General features: G+C 30.5%; 1 protein-coding gene and 1 long non-coding RNA gene across 13 annotated transcripts in view; one reads left to right on the top strand and one right to left on the bottom strand.

Annotated features, from left to right (window-relative positions):
- LOC126748022 (protein groucho) overlaps positions 1-22224 on the top strand; it is a 157195-nt gene that overhangs the window by 122262 nt on the left and 12709 nt on the right. For all 11 annotated transcript variants that reach the window (XM_050457796.1, XM_050457324.1, XM_050457657.1 and 8 more), the window contains 5 exons: positions 2630-2683; positions 5006-5170; positions 8900-9195; positions 16839-17088; positions 21460-21717. In XM_050457796.1, the coding sequence (XP_050313753.1) occupies positions 2630-2683; positions 5006-5170; positions 8900-9195; positions 16839-17088; positions 21460-21717 (1023 nt within the window). The remainder of the gene's footprint in view (positions 1-2629; positions 2684-5005; positions 5171-8899; positions 9196-16838; positions 17089-21459; positions 21718-22224) is intronic.
- Positions 10282-12804, bottom strand: LOC126748550 (uncharacterized). 2 transcript variants are annotated; one of them, XR_007664768.1, is made up of 3 exons: positions 11042-12804; positions 10840-10983; positions 10282-10585 (listed from the first exon to the last, which is right to left on the bottom strand). It is a non-coding gene; the product is annotated as an uncharacterized LOC126748550 (long non-coding RNA). The 2 variants fall into 2 exon arrangements; XR_007664773.1 differs by having other exon boundaries at positions 10840-11203; positions 11461-12803.

Genomic DNA, 22224 nt, shown 5'->3' with positions numbered 1-22224 from the left:
GATGAAATCGCATTGGTGCCCCATGATTTTCTTCTACAAGGATTAAAAATAGTGTGGGGCAAGTCTTAACCTTAGTTGCAGAACGCAGTATTGTCATTAATTAGTCATCCTCCTTAACTTAAGTTTGTCATTCTTTAAGACACTGTTGTGGGGCAATTCTTTTTAATGTGTATATAATTAGTTTACCAATATTTCAATTTAAAATTGTGGAAAAACTTGGGACTCCGTAAGAGACCAACTGGAAATAGTCAAATAACACACTGTGTAGGCTCCTATGCTTAGTTTATCATTGGATGTCACAAAGTCCAATTATATAGTTGTCCTATCACAAGAGCAAACGGACCTTAATTTGATTATAACTTTGACGGTTCTATATATTTAGGAATTATTATAGACAAACATTTAAAATATTTTCAATATATTCTTGGATTATCGAAACATTTCGGAGAGTTAATGCATATATAAATTTTACATAATTAAGGAGATTATAAATAATTTTCAAATTGATGTCTACTAAGCTTCTGAATCTCTACTGGTTCTTTGGGTGAACTTTATCAAAACCTTTGTATGCAGAAAGATTATATTATATTTATTAAATATTACTGAAAATTATGTAGTCTATAAAAAATACTTCCTACGTGTCTACTCTATACTATGTGCCTTCACTTTACTGTTTGTCTGCTTATATAATGTCCTCAAATCTACAAAAACCATGATAGTCTAACTAGAACTAATATTGACCCAACACTTTAGACACCCGCTGTTTTTACAAAAATTGATCAATTTTATTAACATTTAAAAGTGATTTAAACAATGATCTGCAAAATTCCTCCTATTTTACTTTTACAATGCAGTCCTCTGTAATCGAAATGTTTTTTTCAAATGCATTTTGAATCAATAGAGTAAAAAAATGGAACGTGGTAAGCTTATGGCATAAACAACCGTCATAAAAACCCAGTTTACTTACAGTAAATTCTGATCAAGAAACATCCTCAATAAAGTAAGACAAAGCAACACAAAGCCAATTCCTTATTAATTTTTGAGTGATATTAATAAAATAATGGTATGGATTTTGCTTTATTTAAAACCATTTGATTGCGTACAAACCATTTTAGCTTAAATTCCATTATAAACCATGAAATAGAGCTGTTTACAACAACAGCAAAGAATCTTGGTAGAATTATGGACTCAAATATGTATTTCAATGAACTTGTTTCAAATTTATTTAAACGTTCCAAGGCAATAATAAAAGCGTTATATACACGTACAAATATTCTTAATTTTAGTGTATGGAAAAACTTGTGCGAAAATGTTTTTTTTTTTATATTTAACTCCAGCTGTATGTTTATGGACCTTGTTTAGATGTTGTAACCAGATTGGATATAAATAGCATAAGCAAGTATAATCCAATTTCTGATACTGCACTTGTTAATAGCATATCGTGCTAATTTATATGAGTTACCCTTATGCCACTAACTGTTACTTCTCCCTAAGTTTAAAGCTTTAGTTCTTCAAATTTGTTTTTTATATATCGCAGTCAAGTTCTATAATAATTTCAGTTTTCAACTTAACAACTTTTTCAAAGTGACATTTAAAAGAAAAAATTAAAGAAATATTTTTTTTATTTTCTCAATAAGAGTCTGATTTGTTTTTTTTCCATAAGTCTATCTTAATTATTTAATCCATAAGTCTAACTTATTATAAGTTTCTATTTTGGATGAATCGCTAATTATTAATAATCTTTTTATTTTTCTCAATAATGTTCAAAAGCATCAGTGTGAAATCCTCATTTCTATCTTGAATAGTTGATCAACCAAATTTATATAAGAAAAAGAAGAGGCCCCAACACCAATTCTTCAGATCTTCAACCACTAATACAAAAAATCACCAGACTGTGAAGAGTAAAAACGTATTTATGGACTATTGCTGTAAATTGTGCACAAAGGATTTAACTTTTACTATTAATATGCTTTAAAGTTAATAAATAATTAAACAAAAGATTGTTGTGCAGCAGATTGATTAAAGATGATAGATCTCTCCAAACAATAATTATGTATGTATATTTTGTTTGAAACTGCAACTATGAAGGAGCTAATATAACAGCGAGGCCACAGCCTATTAAATTGTTACCAGAAACTCTCTCATCGTGTTCGATTTACAGGCAGATTAAGGGGTGAAAGGACCTGGGATCTAAATAGGGAATGATAGATGGTAACCATTCCCCCTTTACTCAGATAAACGATAAGTTATGGTGAATTTTATTCGTTAATTGTTATTGCTTTAATAACATATTGAACGAATATTGTAAATTTTAATTGTAATACGTTGAAGTTGGGAATTTTTGTATTATATGCTGCTTTAAATCTTATTTATTTATTACTAAGTGGATAAACACCTACTTTCTAATAATAATGTGGGATTATAATAAAAATCCTAGTACTTTACCCATATATTTATCGAGTTAACTGATGCTCAGGCTCACCCTAACAGAAGAAATCTGATATTAAAAATTTATTGATCAAAGTACTATGTATGTATTTCATATTTCAATACAATTTTAATGTACAAGTATTATTTTATATCACATTTTTTTATATTAATTTTATAATAACATAAAACAATTTTTTAGGAGAGTGACGGAGAAAAAAGTGATCAGGACCTGGTTGTAGATGTTGCTAATGAGGTATGTATTACTTATTTATATTTTATCTGCATTTATATCGTATATTTCAGATTTAAAACTCAGTAATATTACATCATTTGAATTGAATAGGAAAGAGATGCATATTTTTATCACCTGTCAGTCCTATTCTCTGTGGCTTCTTCTCATATTTCAATGGTTTAAGATATGCAAGAAAAAATAGTCTGAGGGTCTTTAAAAAGTCAATGGGTTCATTAGTAGTCTGAAATACGGCAAATTCTCTCCAAATCCAAATGTATGCGATGCCTTATCATCGACCAATGTCTTTTTTACTTTTGACTGTAACACAAAAGGGTTTTGTGCCATTAACCATACCAGAGGGTAAGTTTTGTGACTTCTTGAAAATGTCATGTATATTATATTCACCACAAAAATAAAAATTTGGCTTCATTACGTAAACAGCCAATGAATTTCATTCAAATTCGATATCATTTTATTTCATTAAATAAAAGAATTATAATTATTATTCCTGTATTATAATCCCTTAGTTCGGTGTAATATGTATGCTATTTTGTATTTTATTCGTCACTTAATTTAGATTAATTTTAGAACTGGTGTACACACATCAACCTCTACAAATTTAGTGATTATGATAATGATTTTCTTTATGCATTGGAGGATGATTATCAAGTAAACTTCATTTACATCACATCTGGAAATCGCCAGATATAATGCATTATTCCTTTTTAATGTATTTGCCAATGATGTAAAATAGCATATTGGTATTTATCATCTTTTTCACCGATGACATGAAATTGTATAGGGTTATTGCCTCAAAATACGCTGAAACTATTTTGCAACAAGATTTATATCGGTGTAGGATGAATTGCAAATTGGTCGCAATCATTTGCTAACATTAACAATGCCTTTTTTTAAGCCTCATTTCTTATTCTGCATTAGTTTTCTGCAATTAAAGTCGATTTCCAATCTCCGTTTTATGCTGTCCAAATTAACAATATATAAAACTCTTAAAACCAGAAAAATGACAATATAAAAGAGAAACGAATGAAGATGGTTTAAAAAGTTTCCGACAACTAAGGAGACTCCTTGCAAGTTTACACACTCCTTCCAAGAAGCTATTTTCACTTTTACCGGTTCAAATAGTACTTGTGGCTTTTCTACAAAAAAAATTAACATGTTAAGAAATTGCCTGTCTTCCTACTGCGATTTTTAGTTTAGGCAACAGTCGCTCGTGGGGCTAGATCAGGTGACTAAGAAAGGTAGTCAAACAGTTCAAATTATCATGCGCATATTTTCGTCATGGCATTTTCTTGAAAAAATTGGATATTTTTCCAAATCTGGTGGTTTTTCCGCAATTTCTGCTTTCAGCTTCTCCAATAGTTATGCATTGTATGCCTCTGTAATGGTTTACCCTGTTTAAAAATAATCGATTAATATATAATTCCATGACTTGCTACAAAACACAATCATCATCACTTTCAGGCACTGTTTTGACTTTATTTTTGTTGTGCCTAAACTACCCCAATAGAGCACTGGTCAACATTTTTGATCTAACGTGAGAAATCACGGCATCCCACGAACGAATTCCTATTCCTAAATCATTATTTGTCAAGCTCGTCTGCATAGTCTTACTTTAATTAAACCAGCGTTTCCCACTATTTGAACTTTAACAAAGTTATCGTGTCGGCCATTGCAATTTTTCGATCTTCCGCAATGTTCGTCTCCTAAGCTGGCCGTGCCACGTTTAAAATTCAGATGCTCAACGCTTCATTTACGTAGGCGTATTTGAAAAACACATACGATTGTGAAACAACAAATCCTAAATTCACCGCAACACAGTACTTAGTATCAATCTGCTAGGATAGCTGAGCTGCCATTAAGATTATTAAGGTCAAAAAACTTATAAAAGTCTTGGAGGAACCGGTTGGAGGTGGGCTGCAGAGTTCAGCTTGTCTGGGCACCTTGCCGCTCACGCTATGCTGCGAACAAAAAAGCAGACTCCTTTGCTAGACGGGGATTTACCCTCTGCTCGTCTCATTAAATAACTACTATTCTAAGAGACGGAAAATTCAGCCAGTGACAGTTCTTTTTTAATCCGGACACTGGCATTTAAACGTCATAGGGTTTGGAGATTATGAAAATTCAGATCATGTTATCGGGGAGTGCCCCTTTTATTGGTGAGTGCCGCCATCTTCACGTTAAGGGCGGGAATTTTTCAGGCCAGCCTTGCTCATTATTCATAATTGGAAATAATCAAGAAGAGATACTACTAATTTTATATGAGATACTGCTTTTTATTATATTAATAAAAACAAGTAACATTCAATTATTTACTGTTTTCAGGAAGCGGCTTCACCACATACCAATGGAGACCATGTGTCACTGGGGAACGTGGGAGATATTCGCGAAAATGGAAGTTCGAGCGGCGACAAAATAAAGACGGAACGTCCTCCGAGCCGAAGTGGATCGTCATCATCGAGAAGCACCCCATCGCTCAAAAGTAAAGATGTAAGGCAGACGGGCGATACTTCGCTTATAAAATAATATAGAATGTTGATCTAACTTAATCTTTTTACCCCTAGTATTGCCGTGATAACTACTATACTCCCCAGAAGTTAAACTTAAAAAATTTTTAAAAAACTGTGCTTGTTTGGCATCCGCTAATTACCCTCGAATCAATATATCATATTAGATTTTCTATCACTGATTTTCGCTTCGCTTTTTAAACGGTTAATTCTATCACTGATTGTAAGTGTTGAAGTTCTCTACTAACTGATTATCATTATACAAAATGTACCAAAATTGATATTTTGGTGCTTAATCTAATGGCATTTTTAATTTTTTTTTGCAGTTGCGACTAGCTATATGCGGTAATATCGAAAACTATACTTCTTAGTTTTATTCCAACAGATATTTTTAAAGAAATGAAACCTTGTCATAGCAACGTCAAGCTTTGTCCTCTAGATGAACTTGAGTCTGATCTTTACTCAAAAAATTAAAAATTAAGGTTAGACCTTTGGTCATCGGTCCACCCTTATCAACATTGTTTATTTAAATACAGAACTAATTTGTTGTCACTTTTTTTTGGAAGACCTGAACCAAATCAAAAACGCATTAAAAATAACAACGCGGAAATATTATTAAACAAACAAATAAGTAATTAATAATTAATTAATATTTTTAGCGGTAGCAGGCGGTCCATTTACAGATGTACAATAAATAGTCTTCTGTGCAATTTCTTCTTTGAATGTAGGGAGGTGAGCCTCATAGGAGTTAAGAGACAGGATTAGAGATCATAATAGGATTGATAAATAACGATACTCGTGATGTTTGTTGCTTCGGTTAAACTTATTAAGGTCATGAAGGATGGCAAAAAGATATTTCTTCGGGACACGCAACTCTGGAAGTAAAAAAGTAAAGGTAGTACTTACCGACACGTTCCCCTGCTTATTCGCTTCTTCAGGGCAAGGCTACCAGGAAACCAAATGAAAAATAATACACACAAGGAATAGCATTGATGGTAGCAACGTTCAGTTTGTTTTTCTAAGTAGAACACACATTTGCGTAGCTCTAATTTTCACCTTCCCTATTTGCGGCGTGTCTCGAAGAACTTATCATTTTACTATTCGTAATAGTATCTGTAATATTTTATCATTCAGGGATCAATAAAAGTCCAAGCCTATTTAAATTTGCCGACGTTTCCCAAAATATATTTGCATCCTCAGGGCACTAAAATACAATAATAATTAAGATAACAGAGAAAAAAAAGTGTTTGTAGAGTTAAAACTTAATTATAATTGAAATTAAAATAAATAAAACTGATTTTCCTAATTTTGATACAACCAACATTATACACACTCCTATGATACAAACGAAAAAAAGAGACGGATATTACAACAATGAGAAATTAAATATACTTAAAATTCAATATCTTGAACTTAAGTCAAAAAAATAATAAAAATGAACATTTATACATAAAGCTTTTTTAGGTACGTGACTCAGGTACGTCACGTTGTAATATCATAGGTGTGTGTCTAACGTCGGTTGTATCAAAATTAGGAAAATTAGGTTTTATTTATTTTAATTTCAATTATAATTAATTTTAAACTGTACAAACACTTTTTTTTTCTCTGTTATCTTAATTATTATTATTGTATTTTAGCCCCCCTGAGGATGCAAATATATTTTGTGAAACGTCGGCAAATTTAAATAGGCTTGGACTTTTATTTTATTGATCCCTAAACCCAACAATATTCCAAACGATATATTCTCTTTTCTTCATTTTTGGTTCAGTCTTTCAAAAAACTATTTTTACTACCACCTTTACTTTTTCTGCTTCCCTACTTGCAAAGTGTCCTGAATAACTTATTTTTTATCATTCTACTATCCGCAGTATCAATCCTATTTATCAAGTCATCAAGAATCTGATTATATTTTTACAAACAAAACTTGTAAATATATATTTTAAAGGTATGTTTTATCATAAACATGCCATAAAAAATATTATCTTCTTCAAACATAGGAAATTTAAAAAAATCCTTTTTTTACATGCAATATGCATTCTAGCCTCTGGGGCTTTCTATCGACGAAATTTTATTAGGTTTTACTGTCCCTCATCGCTGACGGTTTTAACGTACTGAGCATTCTTGGCATCTGCTGCTGGCTATTTTACTGATTTTTCCATTTAATTATTTGTTTCTAGTGTCCTTTTATATGCTTTTTTAATTTTTGTTTGTCCTATTTGCCATTTATTTATACAAGATTTATAAAGTTTTGGATTTGGTAAATTGATCCAAACTTGACTATAGTTTTTTCGTTTCTGATCTTTCGTTAGTAAATCAAACCTTAGTTTGATTAAGTTTTAACTATTTATTCTTAACAAAAAATTAATTGGCAATTTTCAGTTTTTTATTGGAGAACTTTATATTGAGCTCCTAAATATATTATGAGTTAAAATCTATCACTTTTAAGGTTTAATCCAGACCAAATAAGGATTCATAATTAATATTGTGTATTTGTCACCCATGCAGTTTACAAGTCGACGACTTGATCGTCAAGGGTTAAGAATAAAAATCGAAACTAAAAGTCGCTTGGTATGTAATAAATCAGCTTAAATTGAAGACAATGTTACTAAAAAAATGTTCCTGACAGAAGTGGTCTTACATAAAAAAGTAATTATATTTAAATTCTTACTTATGTCTTTTCTAATGTGAAATAATTGCTCCAGACAGACTGCCTGAACTATACAAATTGACAGTTCAGTTTTCTTTTATAAACCTAGAAAACACTTTTTTTCCTAAAGTTTGATTTGTCAGGCATATTAAAAGGTATTTCTGAGCTAATGAGAAAGCCAATTCAGGCATCTCTTATCAAAGGGGTTAATCTAAATCTAAAACATAACCTGAAGCTTTAATAATACATTTCAATGAAGCTTTAACATACATTTCTCTTTTTCTTTATTAAAAACCCGCTTTACACAAAGATATCTAATTTTTCCAGAATCACTCGATTTCTTTTTCTTAATTTCTATCCAGTACTTTTTGCGACAAATCATTTAGAATATTTAGAGTTAACAAGTTCTTTGTAAGCTTCTTCCTAAGTAGAATATGACTTCGTTCCTTAACCTGTTTACGTATCTTGTAGACGTCCTAAAATAAAATAAATAAAGTAATGTTAACAAAATTGCAATTCGTTAACAGTATTGTTTATCAGGTTGATCACCATTCATTCCTGGGTAAATCATCATTGATTGTAGAATTTTCTTGTTTGTTTTTTCGTATCTAAACTGATAGAAACATTCTAACGGATACTTCTTTAACAAAATTTTAAAACTTAACCACAACATTGAAAAGGTTATTGACGAAGAACAATATCTTTTAGGATTGACGGATTACAGACCAGGTCAGGGTATGCCAAACATTAAAAAAAAGCAAAGCCCCTAATGTGTTAAGTTTTTTCTACTTGGGGGTCTTAAAATGTAGGTAATTAATACCTTTCCATACTGCGCTGCCTCTATTATGTCCTCCCTATTAATGTTAGAATGCGCGTTTTAATGTTCAGAACCTGATAATTTCGCGTTAGGAAATCCTTAGATAAGCATATCGGAACTACTACTACTACATTTGATCCTTATCTCTTAAGTCAGGGCGATTATCAGATTGGTTAAACTGTGTCAAATATTTTATTTGATATTTTTTCAAATATTTTAATTATGCCTTATACGAATTTTATTGATAGGAAAAACCGTTGACACCTGGTTCGAAACCCCGATCGACAACGCCTAACTTGGGGGCGGGGCCACCACCGGGCGGCTCGAAAGCGGTGCCCGGTGGCCCCCTCGGACCTTATCCACCTTATCCGGGTCTGGGTGCGCCACGGACACCCGAACACCAGATGCCACCCTACGCCCAGGCATCACCTTACGTCAGAGCACCGCCTCAAGGGCTGCCTCCAGTTGCTTATGACGGGCATCCCCATTCGAGAGCGCCCCCTCTGACGTCGAACGGGTTGGGTACTGTGCCGGGAGGAAAGCCGTAAGTACATTTTTCATTTATACAGGGTGTTACCCCAATGGTATATCATAATTTCAAGCGGGCATTCCTGGAATGATCTTAAGTCGAAAAGTTTATATTAACGTAAAACGCAGAATAGAAAACTGCTCAATCAATATGTGAGTGCATAGCTTAACTGGTGTTATGGTAGGGCCTTAGAACATTGAAAGGCTAGAAGTAGCATGCCGTGGAACTATGGGCAGGTTTGTTTGCTTGCAACATCTCTGATGCAATGATGCCAAGTGCTTATAGAGAAATGGAAAAAATCACTTTATAATATCATCAAAATTTTCAGTTGTTTCCGAAGGCACAAAACAATACTACTGCTCCCCTTTAATAAAATATCAAGCATTTTTTAAAAATAAATTTGATAAGATACTCTATATCGAAGTCAATATAAGTTAAGTAAATGAAAATAAAGTACGAAGAAACGAGAAAACGGTAATGGCATCGCAACGCCGCTCGATCGCATTGTTGTTGCCAATGATACAAGCACTCTTTACCAGTGACGTCGTCAACAAATATTTACCTGATAAATTTTTATTAATTAATAGTTAAAGAGTTTGAGTATAAGTAATATTACCATTTATGAGCTATTTATGTGTTTTTTTTTAATGGACTTCATTAGAGGAAGGTCCTAATGAAAGGCAGCATTTTTGTCAAAGCATTTTTATGGAAATTAAATATTTTATTAATATAATATTATAGATTTCTTAATAAATAATGTTTTAAGACACAAATTTTTAACATTTTGCAAAATTTTATTGTTATTGTTATATTGGACAAAACTCAGTTTTACATCACTTACTTACATCACATAATATATACTTCTATGCTGCTGACTTTTTCAAAGGGACAGTATTGCTTCAGCGGAAAAAGTTAAAACTACAAGGATGTTCAAATAGTGAAGGAGTTGCAGGTTTTTTGTAGGTTATAAGATTTTTATTATGAGTATTTAGCCTGTATAATGGTTTTGAGACATTTAATAGTGACCTATATAATACCTAATACCAAATATTATATCATATTAATTTATACTAAAAAACAAAGCTAAGAATAAAGACTATGTACAATAGATTAGATTAGAGAGTTTATTAGTAGTAATATACAAACAAGTGCTTTTACAAGTCAAATAAAATATGTAGTATGTTGGGCTTTTCCATAAAATCATGTTATTATTTCATGTAAGTATTTTAATAATGACTTGAGACATCTAATTCAATTTCTTTGGCGCAAATTTGCTTGTTGCAATCTTCGAATTTTAATTTTTTGTTCTTTATTTTTTTTCCATAATCTGGTGACAAGTGATTAAGCTCTTGAAACGGTGGAATCATCAGTGCTTAGGTCCTCAGGATATCATTTTGATTTTACCCTAGAATAATATACATAAAAATATAGTATTACCAAAATTAAAAAGAAAAAATTAAAAAAATGTATTATGATAATCCAATTGATCAATAAAATGTATGTTATTATAGAGAATCTTTGTAATGTCATACATTTGATTAATTGCATTTAATTAAACAAATATAATACAATAAAATACCATATCACTTTTAAATAAGATATATAGAATAGGATGATACATGGCATAAAACTAGTAGTCTATTTTGAGTGTATTTTTACCTTTTCCTTGGCAGAGTCAGGGAATGTGTAGCAGTTAAACAAAAACGGCTTGGATGAGAAATAGTAATTGTTGACCTAAACTCCACGGTTACTGTAGAACTATAATTCTCAGATGCAGTTATTGTTGATGATGAATGATCAGATCTGTAATTATACAAAATTTGGTGTATCAAGAATATTAATCTATTTTAATTATCCATACGTGTCTATATTAGCTTCACTGTTTGTACTATATACCATTTTGAAAGCTAAAGAAGTTTTTGCACTCTTCAGGAAAGCTACCCCTGTAGCTTTGAAGGGTAAATCACTTGGTAAATTAACTGAATTATTGGCTGCTGTGTTTTTAACCAGTGCATCAGAAATCCTAGTAAAAAAATAGTTTTACACACATACCTAATTTAATAAGTATTAGGTATAAATAAATCTTATATGAGTAACACTAATACTTTTTGTGAAGAAGCTGTATGTTTTACAACATAGCCCAAGCACAAGTTTTAAAAGGTTGTTTTTTTAGCTTACATAATGTAGTAAATAAAAGCATGCAAACCTTTATCAATAATTCTAAGGTAAAATATACTCATACCTATAAATATACTAGAAAAATATATTTAAAAAAATTACCTTTGAGGTAGAGCTGATTTTTTTAATAAAGTCTGGCTACTGATAATATTATCTCCCTTATATCACTTCTAAGGATGTGATCTGAACAAACAAATATGTTCTTTTTAAATGTGTTGATTTCCATTAATGAAACCCATTGTTCCCTTTGGGCATAATCATTGGGCAATCTATAATAAGTATTTGATATTTAATCAAAAAGCAGAAAAAAATTACAGTAATAAATTAATATGTGGTGCCAATTACTATATATATTATTGTAAGTTGCAATAAGGTAAAACAAAAAAAAATTATGGAACAAATTTTAAAGAAAGACAAAATTAACTTTATACATAGATATCAAACTATGTATATATAGATAGGTACATAGGTATTATAATTTTTTTCTGCCAAAACAACAAAAAAAACATAAAATCCTGTAATAAAACCAGGGACAAAATTCTAGTTTTATATCTTTTATAGCCTATTAATAGATGAATATGTTCAAAAAAATATTTAGATTTAAAAATATAAATATGTTGGTATTTTACGCACACTTTCACATTCAAATTTTTATTAGGTTTATATCTATAAGATCCCCTATTCTACGTTTATGATGATGGTTACCCCATGATGTGATGTTATGAAAGTATCGGTACTTACTTGTGAAAAGATCGGCTTGAATCACGTTTTTATCATGATGCGGCACAAACGACACAAGTTTTTGCCATCCTAGCAATTTAAAAAAACACTAAAACGTGGCCTTTTTTCCTTTTTAAACCAAAAATTAAAGAAAATACACGAATCCCGAATATAAACAAAAAGCCGTTTGACAGATGACACAACGCGTATGGTTTAGGCGCTTAAGCTCCGGTGTTGTCGCTTCAAATTTTTTAGAAGGAGTTTTAGGGATAAGAATGTTAATAATTTTGTTTTTTTTTTGCTTAAGGATATTATATTTATTCTTAAAATAGGTTAATTGTAGTATTTATACTTTTTATTTTAAATTTTCCTATAAAATATAACAGAAATAAGTTAAATTAACGTTATAATGTTTGTTAAAATATAGCTAAAAATTTCCTCCGTTGGAAATTTGTGTCGACTTGACAACAGAGAATCGACACATATGTTTGTAAATAAAACACCCCTCTTGCCCCTGTGCACATGTTGGACTCAAACAAAGTTGTTGTTTACTAATTCTCGCCTTTCAATGTTCTAAGGGTAGGGCCAAGAAAACAAACGATTAACTTTCAAGTTATGTGATCGTACATAAATGAAATTCTGGTGTGAACTTGTGATCGTATTAGTTTTTTTTAAACTTAACTTCTTTATTTTAAAAAGCATGTACTTTATGATCCATGTTCATAGGAATTTTTCGACTTAAAACAGCATGCAAAAGGTAAATCTCTGGCTTATAGAATAACAAAAATATCATTACCATTAATTAAACAGTATTAAATTATTTTAAATTGACTTCAATAAGTGGTACCCATTTATTTAGAGTCTTAGAATATTGAATGCCTGGAATAAGCCTAGCTGCAAACCATAGGCGAGGTTGTTTGAGTGCGCCATCTCTCAGACAACGATGTCAAATCGACTTTCCAAATTTTCATTTAATATATAATTTTCTTAATTCACTACATTGTTTTAATGTGTTGCATTGTGTAACAGGTAAAAAATGTACTTCTTAAAAGTTTCGTTTATTTGCTGACTAATAATATATACTTTGAGAGTAATTAACAAATTTTTCAGAATAAAAAAAAGATTTCTGACAAAAAAGTTAATTAAAAAAAAGCAACTTGGCAACGTAGAATATATCTATGTTTACAATGCACGTATCCGATGTTGCCACTTTGTGTTGTTTTTCTAGATTTTTTTTCATATCTGTGCTAGCTTTACAGCCCAATCGATATCCGACAATCAAAGATCTAGAACGTAGCATATGTCGTTTGCCAGCAACCTATTTATAGTCCGCGCCCGCCGTTATTTAATCGATATAATGCCCGTATCTCCTGAAATTTCCAAGGATTTTAAATATTTTTGTCCAGATATTAACAATGAATAACTAAATCGATTTATAGTGGTTATATTTATAATGGCTATAAAGTCGAATGTTAAAGAAATGAAAAAGGCTCCCAAAGGATTTGAATTAATCTTTTTTCTATAATAAATATCTAAACGCATCATATCAATCACTACAAACAAAAGTTTTTTAGTAAAAAAATGTTGAATTGTTAGATGTTAAAAAATATAAAGGCTATGTAACTCCTAACGGCTATAAGGAGAACTTTTATCCATGCCCTTTGGCAGCTATAGCCGTTTACAACATCTAACTCAATAATTTTTACTCAAAAAACTTTCGTTTGTAAAGGTTTGTAACCATCTCAAATCCTTTTAGATATTTATTATACTTTACAGAAAAAAGTTTAATTCAGATGCTTTGCAAGTTAACCTTTTAATTAATTTTTACAAAAAAACCTTTTTTGTTTGTCGCTTTAGTTATTAATTGTTAATATCTAGACAAAAAAATTTTTAAAACTCCTTTGGAATTCCAGGAGATACGGGCATTATTATATTGATTAAATAATAATGGACGCCGACTATAAAATGTTGCTGGCAAACGACATATGCTGCGTTCTCGATTTTGGTTGCTGGATATCGACCAGACACTACCTTCATTTTTGCACACATTAATTTTACGGCATTTCCGATTCGAATAAGCAATAAATTTGCTACATTATAATAATATACTTAATTAAAAATTTTTATTAATATTTTGGTATCCAATACTTAATAGATACTTCAACAGAAGATCATAGGCAAAGCATGCATGAATAAAGATCGAAAATGCTTTACCGAATGCCCACTTAACCGCTGAACCTATTTAAGATTTAGTATTTTTAATAAGCATTTTTAAGAAAGCTTTAGCTATAGGCCCAAAATGCAAAAACGGAACTTAAAAGTATTAAAGTCTCTTGAATCTAACAACGAATTGATTATTTTAAAAGTTCAAGGGAGACGCATAGTAGTGATGGAGGCAATCCAATATACGAATAATTTCTTAAGTGTATCTTCAATACCTAATGTTCGTCAATCCACAAGATCCTATACCAAATCCTAAGATTATAAAGTCAAACGCAAAGTCGATGGTCTTAGTATATATTAGTTCATCAAATATGACACATGTGTCGCCCTTTAAAGGGCATTTTCAGATCTATGGTTGAAAAGAAGATATAATCAATCTTATTTGTAAAAAAGTAAAACTTATTCTAGAAACAAAGAGGTCTCATATTAAAATATAAAATAGAAAGAACTGCAAGAATATCTTTAAAAAATATTAATACAACACTATTTTTCTTTTTTTTTTCTTTTCTTTGCAATTATTAATCTGCTGATGCTTCCTGGTGGGCAAAACCCGGATCATTTTTGATGGACCATTATAGACTGACACTATTGAGTTTGTATAACATAATCTTACACTGGTTTCTTTAAACACAATGGACTTTATTTTCTTAATTATAAAATCTCATTCATCTTCTCAATCAGCATAATAGTTTTCTTAGGCGAATTACCACCAACGTAAAGGACCATCTCCAATACATTCCTTTGTAAAATAGCTTGCACATGTTAAGAAGCCAGTTTATGGGAAAATACTAACTGGAAAATATAGTGGTTCTTAATTCGTCTCATTTAGTGCAATAACTAAAAGCTATAGAATTAATTTTGTCATTTGGCCACATGGGGAGGATCCACTCTTTAGGATTTTTTCATTCATTTTAATTTTATTCTCTCCAATATTATATAAACAATTAAACACTCCAGCATAAGATATAGGCATCTTATGCTGCACTACTATAGCATAGCGTCACCCTACAGCCCAAAAAATGTCAGTTGTGATTTAGTAACTCACTAGTCCATAGAGGGTCCCATTGTATGAATAGAAATTTATCAAATTATTGTGCTTTAAGAACTATGGCATTTCCTCCGTGAGTATTTTCTTGTTTTCTGCGAAAAAATTTGAAGAGAAGATGATTTGTAAAATATCCACTATCTAAGTCTATCTAAAAGAACCCAGGCGAAGCTTTGGAATATAACTATATCCATCAGTTTGTCCTTCTACCCACTGAAAACAATGAAATATATACTCTATGATATGTTAATTAAACTAGGGTGGATACCCAAAGGTATTCAATGCTAAGACCACTTTTCCAAATCCATATTAATTGGTTGGAGAGTATTGACTGATCACAACTAGCCAGGACAGACATCCCAGAAAATTGCTAAAAAGATATTTTAGTCATAAATAATTTCCAAGTAGAGATGAGGGGTACACAATTGAAAGTCACATATTGGTTTACTGCAAATCATGTTAGTATAAATATATGTATCAGAAAATAAAAAACTCGAAATATGTCTTAACTGGAAAAATAGATTTGCATTATTCTAATAAAATTAGAGTTTGTAATTTATTACAAAAGTTTAAAAAAAGCGGTTGTAAGCAATGCCAGTTTTTAAAATGCAAGACTAATCTACAGTATCCTAAAATAACCTAAAGTAAATTCTAGATATATGGCAATATATATAGCGTCTTCGACAAATATCACATCCTAGACATGTTCCCTCATTTTATAGATGATACTTAGTGTATGTAGAAAAGAAATTTTCGGGAGTAAATGAAATGAAACCTACACAATAAATACAATATCATTGGTATAAATTACACCAATATTCTTTCACAAAGATTGGTCATTTTGAAGTATTAACAATTTAGATTTCTTACTAGAACTCTTCATATTTTTAATATTTCTATGTGTTACAGGTAAAAGATTATACAGCTTAGGTACAACTAAGTAATTAAGTGATTTTAAATTTTACAGCTTACTAGTGATATTAATTTTCTATTTATGTATTTATAACACTAGTTTTGTTTACTAATTAAATTATTAATGTTTATATTTTAAGATTTGTCTAACAAATAACTTTTAAAAATGTTTCACACTGTGCTCCTAGTTTCATAATTTTTTCAAGACATTTTTCGTGATGGAGGGGGTATCAAATGCCTAAGACAGATCCATAAATACTATTCCACACACACATTATATGGAATTCTAATTGGGGGATAATAAAAATAGTTTAAAGCTTGAATTATAGGCTTATTTTCGAACATGTCTGAAGGAAAATATTGGAAATTATGAAACTTTTAAAAATATTCATTCAATGAATATTTATGTATGAAAATACTATCTTGGTAATATTTGTTCTAATCTAGAATCCTTTTCTTTCTGGTGTATGTAAAACTTTTGTTATTAGCACCCATAAATAATTTGTTAAAACTGCCTAATAAATAACTGAGTTATACTACATGAAACCTTTAGTTAGTTTATTTTATTGTTTTATTTTAGAGCATACTCGTTTCATATGAACGGCGAAGGTCAGCTGCAGCCAGTTCCTTTTCCATCTGACGCGCTGATTGGTCCAGGCATTCCTCGCCATGCAAGGCAAATTAACACTTTAAATCATGGGGAGGTGGTGTGTGCCGTTACGATATCAAATCCCACTAAATATGTATATACAGGTGGTAAAGGATGTGTGAAAGTATGGGATATAGGTCAATCTGGAAGCAAAAGTCCGGTCAGTCAGCTGGATTGTTTGGTAAGTTATTAAAAAATAGGTGGAAAAATTAGTGGCTATAACACACATTGATTAATATTAAAAAAATATTTCTAAACTTTAAATGGCAATACGATTTTTTAAGGATACCGACGTAGATAACGTAGTTACTACATAGATTATTTCTGCTGTTAACTTTTAATTAAAATGAGGATTTTGGTATAACTGTTCTCTCAGAAATATACTTTTTTTAGGATCTAAAAATACCTTTAAAATAGAAGATTTTAATATAATATTTAATCAAAGTTCTACAAAAAAGTACAAGGAAAAGACCATTATCTCAAAACCTATACGTTTTTATTGACTCTAGTGTTTTTAGTATTAATAAACTGATATTTCTAAGAATTGAGACTAAGTAAAAACAATTATCATGTTGAATGTGACCTTATGATTTTTCTGTGGGGGATGTACGTCTGAATTTAATTTTAAATGTGAACAATCGGAGACAACTTCATAAGCAAATTGGAAATGTTGACTGTACAAATGCAAATGTTTCCAAATTCATAAGTTATACACTTGAAATAAACAAATGTTGAATTATTGCGGGTCTGGTCTTCTGTAAACATGAAAAGAAGGAGGTCATCAAAAATGGAGTTAATTCCGAAATTTTCCACTGTCCATATGTGGCATGCGGAAAATGTTTAATAAATGCATTCAATAATGCACGTCAAAATAATTATTGATCTCTTTTCAATAACTATTAAAGTAATCCTAGGAAACTATGGAAAGGAAACAAATACTGTTTAGAAAAGAGCACTAAACTGAAATGCCTTTTTAATGAAAAAAAGATCAAGCTTAACAAATATTTTAGTTCAGTTGAAAGAAAATAGAACTATAGGCAGAAAACATAACATATATTATCGGCACAATATCTAATTTTAAATATATTGCCCTTCTCACTATAAAATGTAAGTAAAAAATTATGAAGCATTGATAAAATCAATTACCTCAAAAAATTAGTATATTTTATTATAACAGTCGTTAACTGACTTCATACAGCTCTCTATAAAAATTATTATGCGATACTTTGCCACTAACAAAATTCAAACTATACAAGCTATAAATGATAACTTTAACTTAACAGGATTAGGGTCTAATATTTCAATCAATTAAGATTAATCATACTGGAGTACAATAAAATCTAATGGCCATGACTCCTAAAGTATTTAATATAATTTCTAAAACATTTAAAAAATCATAAAATGAAAAAGAATATCAGATCCTGGTTGAAAATTAACAATAAAATTAATTATCAAGATGGGTTAAATTATACACAGAAAATACAAATCAAAGAAAAGCTCTATGGGATTGTGTTAATGATATTTGTTATAATAAAGAATCGAATCGAAAAAGTATTCAAAAAATAAAGACAACAAATGGTGAGATCTTAGAAAATAAAAAAATTATAGCAAATCATTTTAATAAGAATTTAGTGAAATTGGAAAAATCTTGGCACATGAAATAAAGGCAGTGCCAAAAACAGGTTTACCAAGCAACGAACAAATTTGTGAACATACAATTTTTCTGAGGCAAACGACCGCTACAGAATTCATACAAACCATCACTAGTCTCAAAAAGGGAAAGGCGCCTGGTATTTATGAAATTAAGGCCGAAATTCTAAAAGAAATTCAAAATGAGACCGTATATCCCCTAGCCTACATAATAAACAATTCTTTTGAGTCTGGTATATTTCCCCAATCTCTAAAAATTGGCGTTATTATACCACTGCATAAAAATGGCTCGAAAGAAGATTTTTATAACTACAGACCCATCTCGTTACTTTCGAATATCGCAAAAATATATCAAAAAAATCTTAAAGAGATGGCTAGTATCTTTCTTAGCAAAATATTCTATTCTTTCAAAGAAACAGTTCGGATTTCGAGAAAAAGTATCAACGGAAAATGCTATTCTCCAATTAACGAATTACCTATATGACAACTTGGATATATCAAAGCCATCACTTTGCATATTTGCTGATCTCTCAAAGGCATTCGATACTGTTGACCACGATGTTTTGTTGAGGAGACTTTATTCTTATGGAATTAGGGGTATGACTTGTAAACTAATTAAAAGCTACTTAAGCATTTAAGCAATAGAAAGCAACTTGTCAAAATAAATGATGTAAAAAGTACCTTCAAAAAAATAACCTTGCGGAGTACCTCAAGGCACTGTACTTGGACCTTTATTGTTTATTCTATATGTTACTTAAAATGAGTACTTTGGGACAAATACGAAGAAAGATGATACTGCCATTTTTTATTCTGGCGATTCATGGCAATCTGTATAAGTTAAAGCTGAGAAAGATTTTACAAACATTGTGAATTGGCTTCAAATAAACAAACTGTATTTAAATATATCTAAGACAAAATACTTAACATTTACATCTTATGCAAGCAATTTGCCAAAAATGAGACCACTTAAGATAGACAGACATTTTAGTACCAGAAGCAGAAGGAATGAAATATTTGGGCGTAACAATAATAGACAGACACTTGGGATGACAAAATGCGATAGTGACAAATAAAATAAGAAGTCTATTATCTAAATTTAAACGATTTAAAGAATTTTTGGATTTAGAACACTTGAAAACATTATATTTTGCTTTAGTACAATCACACTTAACCTATGGACTTAGCGGATGGGGTGGAATAAGAAACGGTCGTTCTCTTGAAGTTGTCCAAAAATGAATAATAAAAATTATATATGATAAAAATAAACTGTTTCCATACAGCTTTTTGCTAATACTGGTATATTTGATTTGCGGCAATTATATGTGCAGAAATTGCTAATGAACCTACGTAAAGGACACATCTCTGTTAAAAATGTAGTTCATTTCTATACAACTCGAGCTCAGAATCAGAATGCATTAGTACCTTGAATTAGAAAAACTATTGGTCAGCGATACAGTAAGCATTACATTTCACAAATCTTTAACTTTGTTCCCCAAAATAGAGATAAATTAAATAATAAAAATTTTAAAATGTATGTTAGAGATTGGATACATCAGATGGGCAGAGAAAGATTCAATAATTTAATAAGTAATACATAGGATAACTAAACTAAGAAATTGCAGATCTCGGAAATTTAATTATTACAAAAAAAACCACTGAACAAGACATATACAGATATGACCCAAATCCTAAAAAAAAAGACATTTAATACTGAACTCGTCAAAATCTAAATTACCTGTAGCTACGACCTAAGTCTAAGAACAAATTGTTATTATTAATCTTTGTTTTTATCTACATTTTATTATTGTTATTATTATGTATAGGTGTAATAAGTTATAACGTACAAGTAGTGTATTACTACTTCTGTGATTACCTATTGTTTATTTACTGGTAAATTAAAATTAACCATTTTGTAATATTTTTTTTTCATTATTGTTAATAAACTGATTTATTATTTTATTATTATTATTATTATAAATATTCAAGACCTTAAATTATTAGATGGATTTTACTGTAGTCAAAAAAGTCAACAGTAGATACCTGGACTATTACACTCTTTTATCATATTAGATATTGGTGTTATGTTCTCCTCAGATGGCAGTGAGACAGGAAATCTAACTCTTTAAGATCTTAATTCTTCTTTGTTTATTAATCTGTATATTAAATAGCAAAAAATATATTTTCTTAATTTTATTTTTTTTTGCTATTTAATATAAAGGTTAATAAACAAGACACTATATTTTTCTGAGTTTCTGCAGTGTTATACATATTATTGTTCATAAAATAGAGGTGTCTCGAAGATTCATTCATTTTTTTGAGACGCATTTAATAGTATTAAAGTAAACATTAGCATTGAGAGACCAAACGTCTAAGTCATAGTAAAGCACTCGTTTATATTATTTTGAATTTTTATTCAAATAAACCAAGAATATGTTAAAGAGACAAAAAGACAAAGCAATAGCCAGGATACAAACACCTGATCTTTGGTTCATCATTAGATCATTAATGTAAGATACTCACAAACTACTAGTTTATTGTACATCTCATAATCCAGTTATCAATCCATCAAGTTACTAACGACCAACGCTAAAATAGTGCATACAATCTTAATGAGCGTGTAAGTTATCTGTTATTTAACTTGTTGCTTTTCTAATTTTAATGTATTAAATTATTTTTAATTAATTTTGTTAATTATCTAATATCGTATTAGACAAAAATTATGGCAATAAATTTGTGAACATTCCGGTAGTGACAGACTATATTAATAAAGGATCTATTTTTTTCTGTCCCCATTCAATTATCATCTTCAAAAAGTTTATTTTAATTAATATTTTTCTTAAGAGATTTGTTCAACACTCTATTTGGATTACCAAGATACATGAATTATTTGAATTAATTTCAGCAACGAGATAACTATATCCGTTCAGTGAAACTCTTACCCGATGGGCGGACGCTTATTGTCGGTGGTGAGGCCTCCAACCTTTCCATATGGGACTTAGCCAGCCCGACGCCTCGGATAAAAGCAGAATTGACGTCATCGGCGCCGGCATGTTATGCTTTAGCCATTAGCCCTGACTCGAAAGTATGTTTTAGTTGTTGTTCAGATGGAAACATTGCCGTTTGGGACCTACACAACCAAACATTGGTGCGGCAGTTCCAGGTAACTATTCTTTATATCATAGATTACTTATTCATGTAATTTAATTTAATATTGGTGTGTATGCTTAAACCATCAGTTTTAAACATACCGTGTTAAAAAAAGAATTCCTTAATAATTCGTGCACGCGTACCCTTTTTATCAAAAAGTGTCCGAAATAAAAATTATAGATGTCTTTCAGTTCTATATTAGGACTAACGGCAGTATTGGACTTCTTCAAAGCATTTGATACGCTCGATCACCGACTTCTCCTCGCAAAGTTGAAGTATTACGGTTTTGATGAAGATTCTGTTGAACTCGTAAAATATTTTCTAAGCTACTCGTTGAACTCGTAAAATATTAACTAAGAAACAAAAAATATCATATAATAACAAGGAATCATCAACTGTAAACATTCTGTCCTCTCTCCTCTTTATCATTTACACTATTGACAAAATTAAACCATATGCTGACGACAAACAACTCTGCCACTCATTTCATCCATCATAAATACAACCAGCCCAAAGTAAT

Source organism: Anthonomus grandis, chromosome 1, assembly GCF_022605725.1.
Source record: "Anthonomus grandis grandis chromosome 1, icAntGran1.3, whole genome shotgun sequence".
In the NCBI taxonomy this organism is placed as follows: Eukaryota; Metazoa; Arthropoda; class Insecta; order Coleoptera; family Curculionidae; genus Anthonomus; species Anthonomus grandis.
Note: the sequence above shows the minus strand (reverse complement) of the source record. Positions and strands in the feature narration are given on the sequence as shown.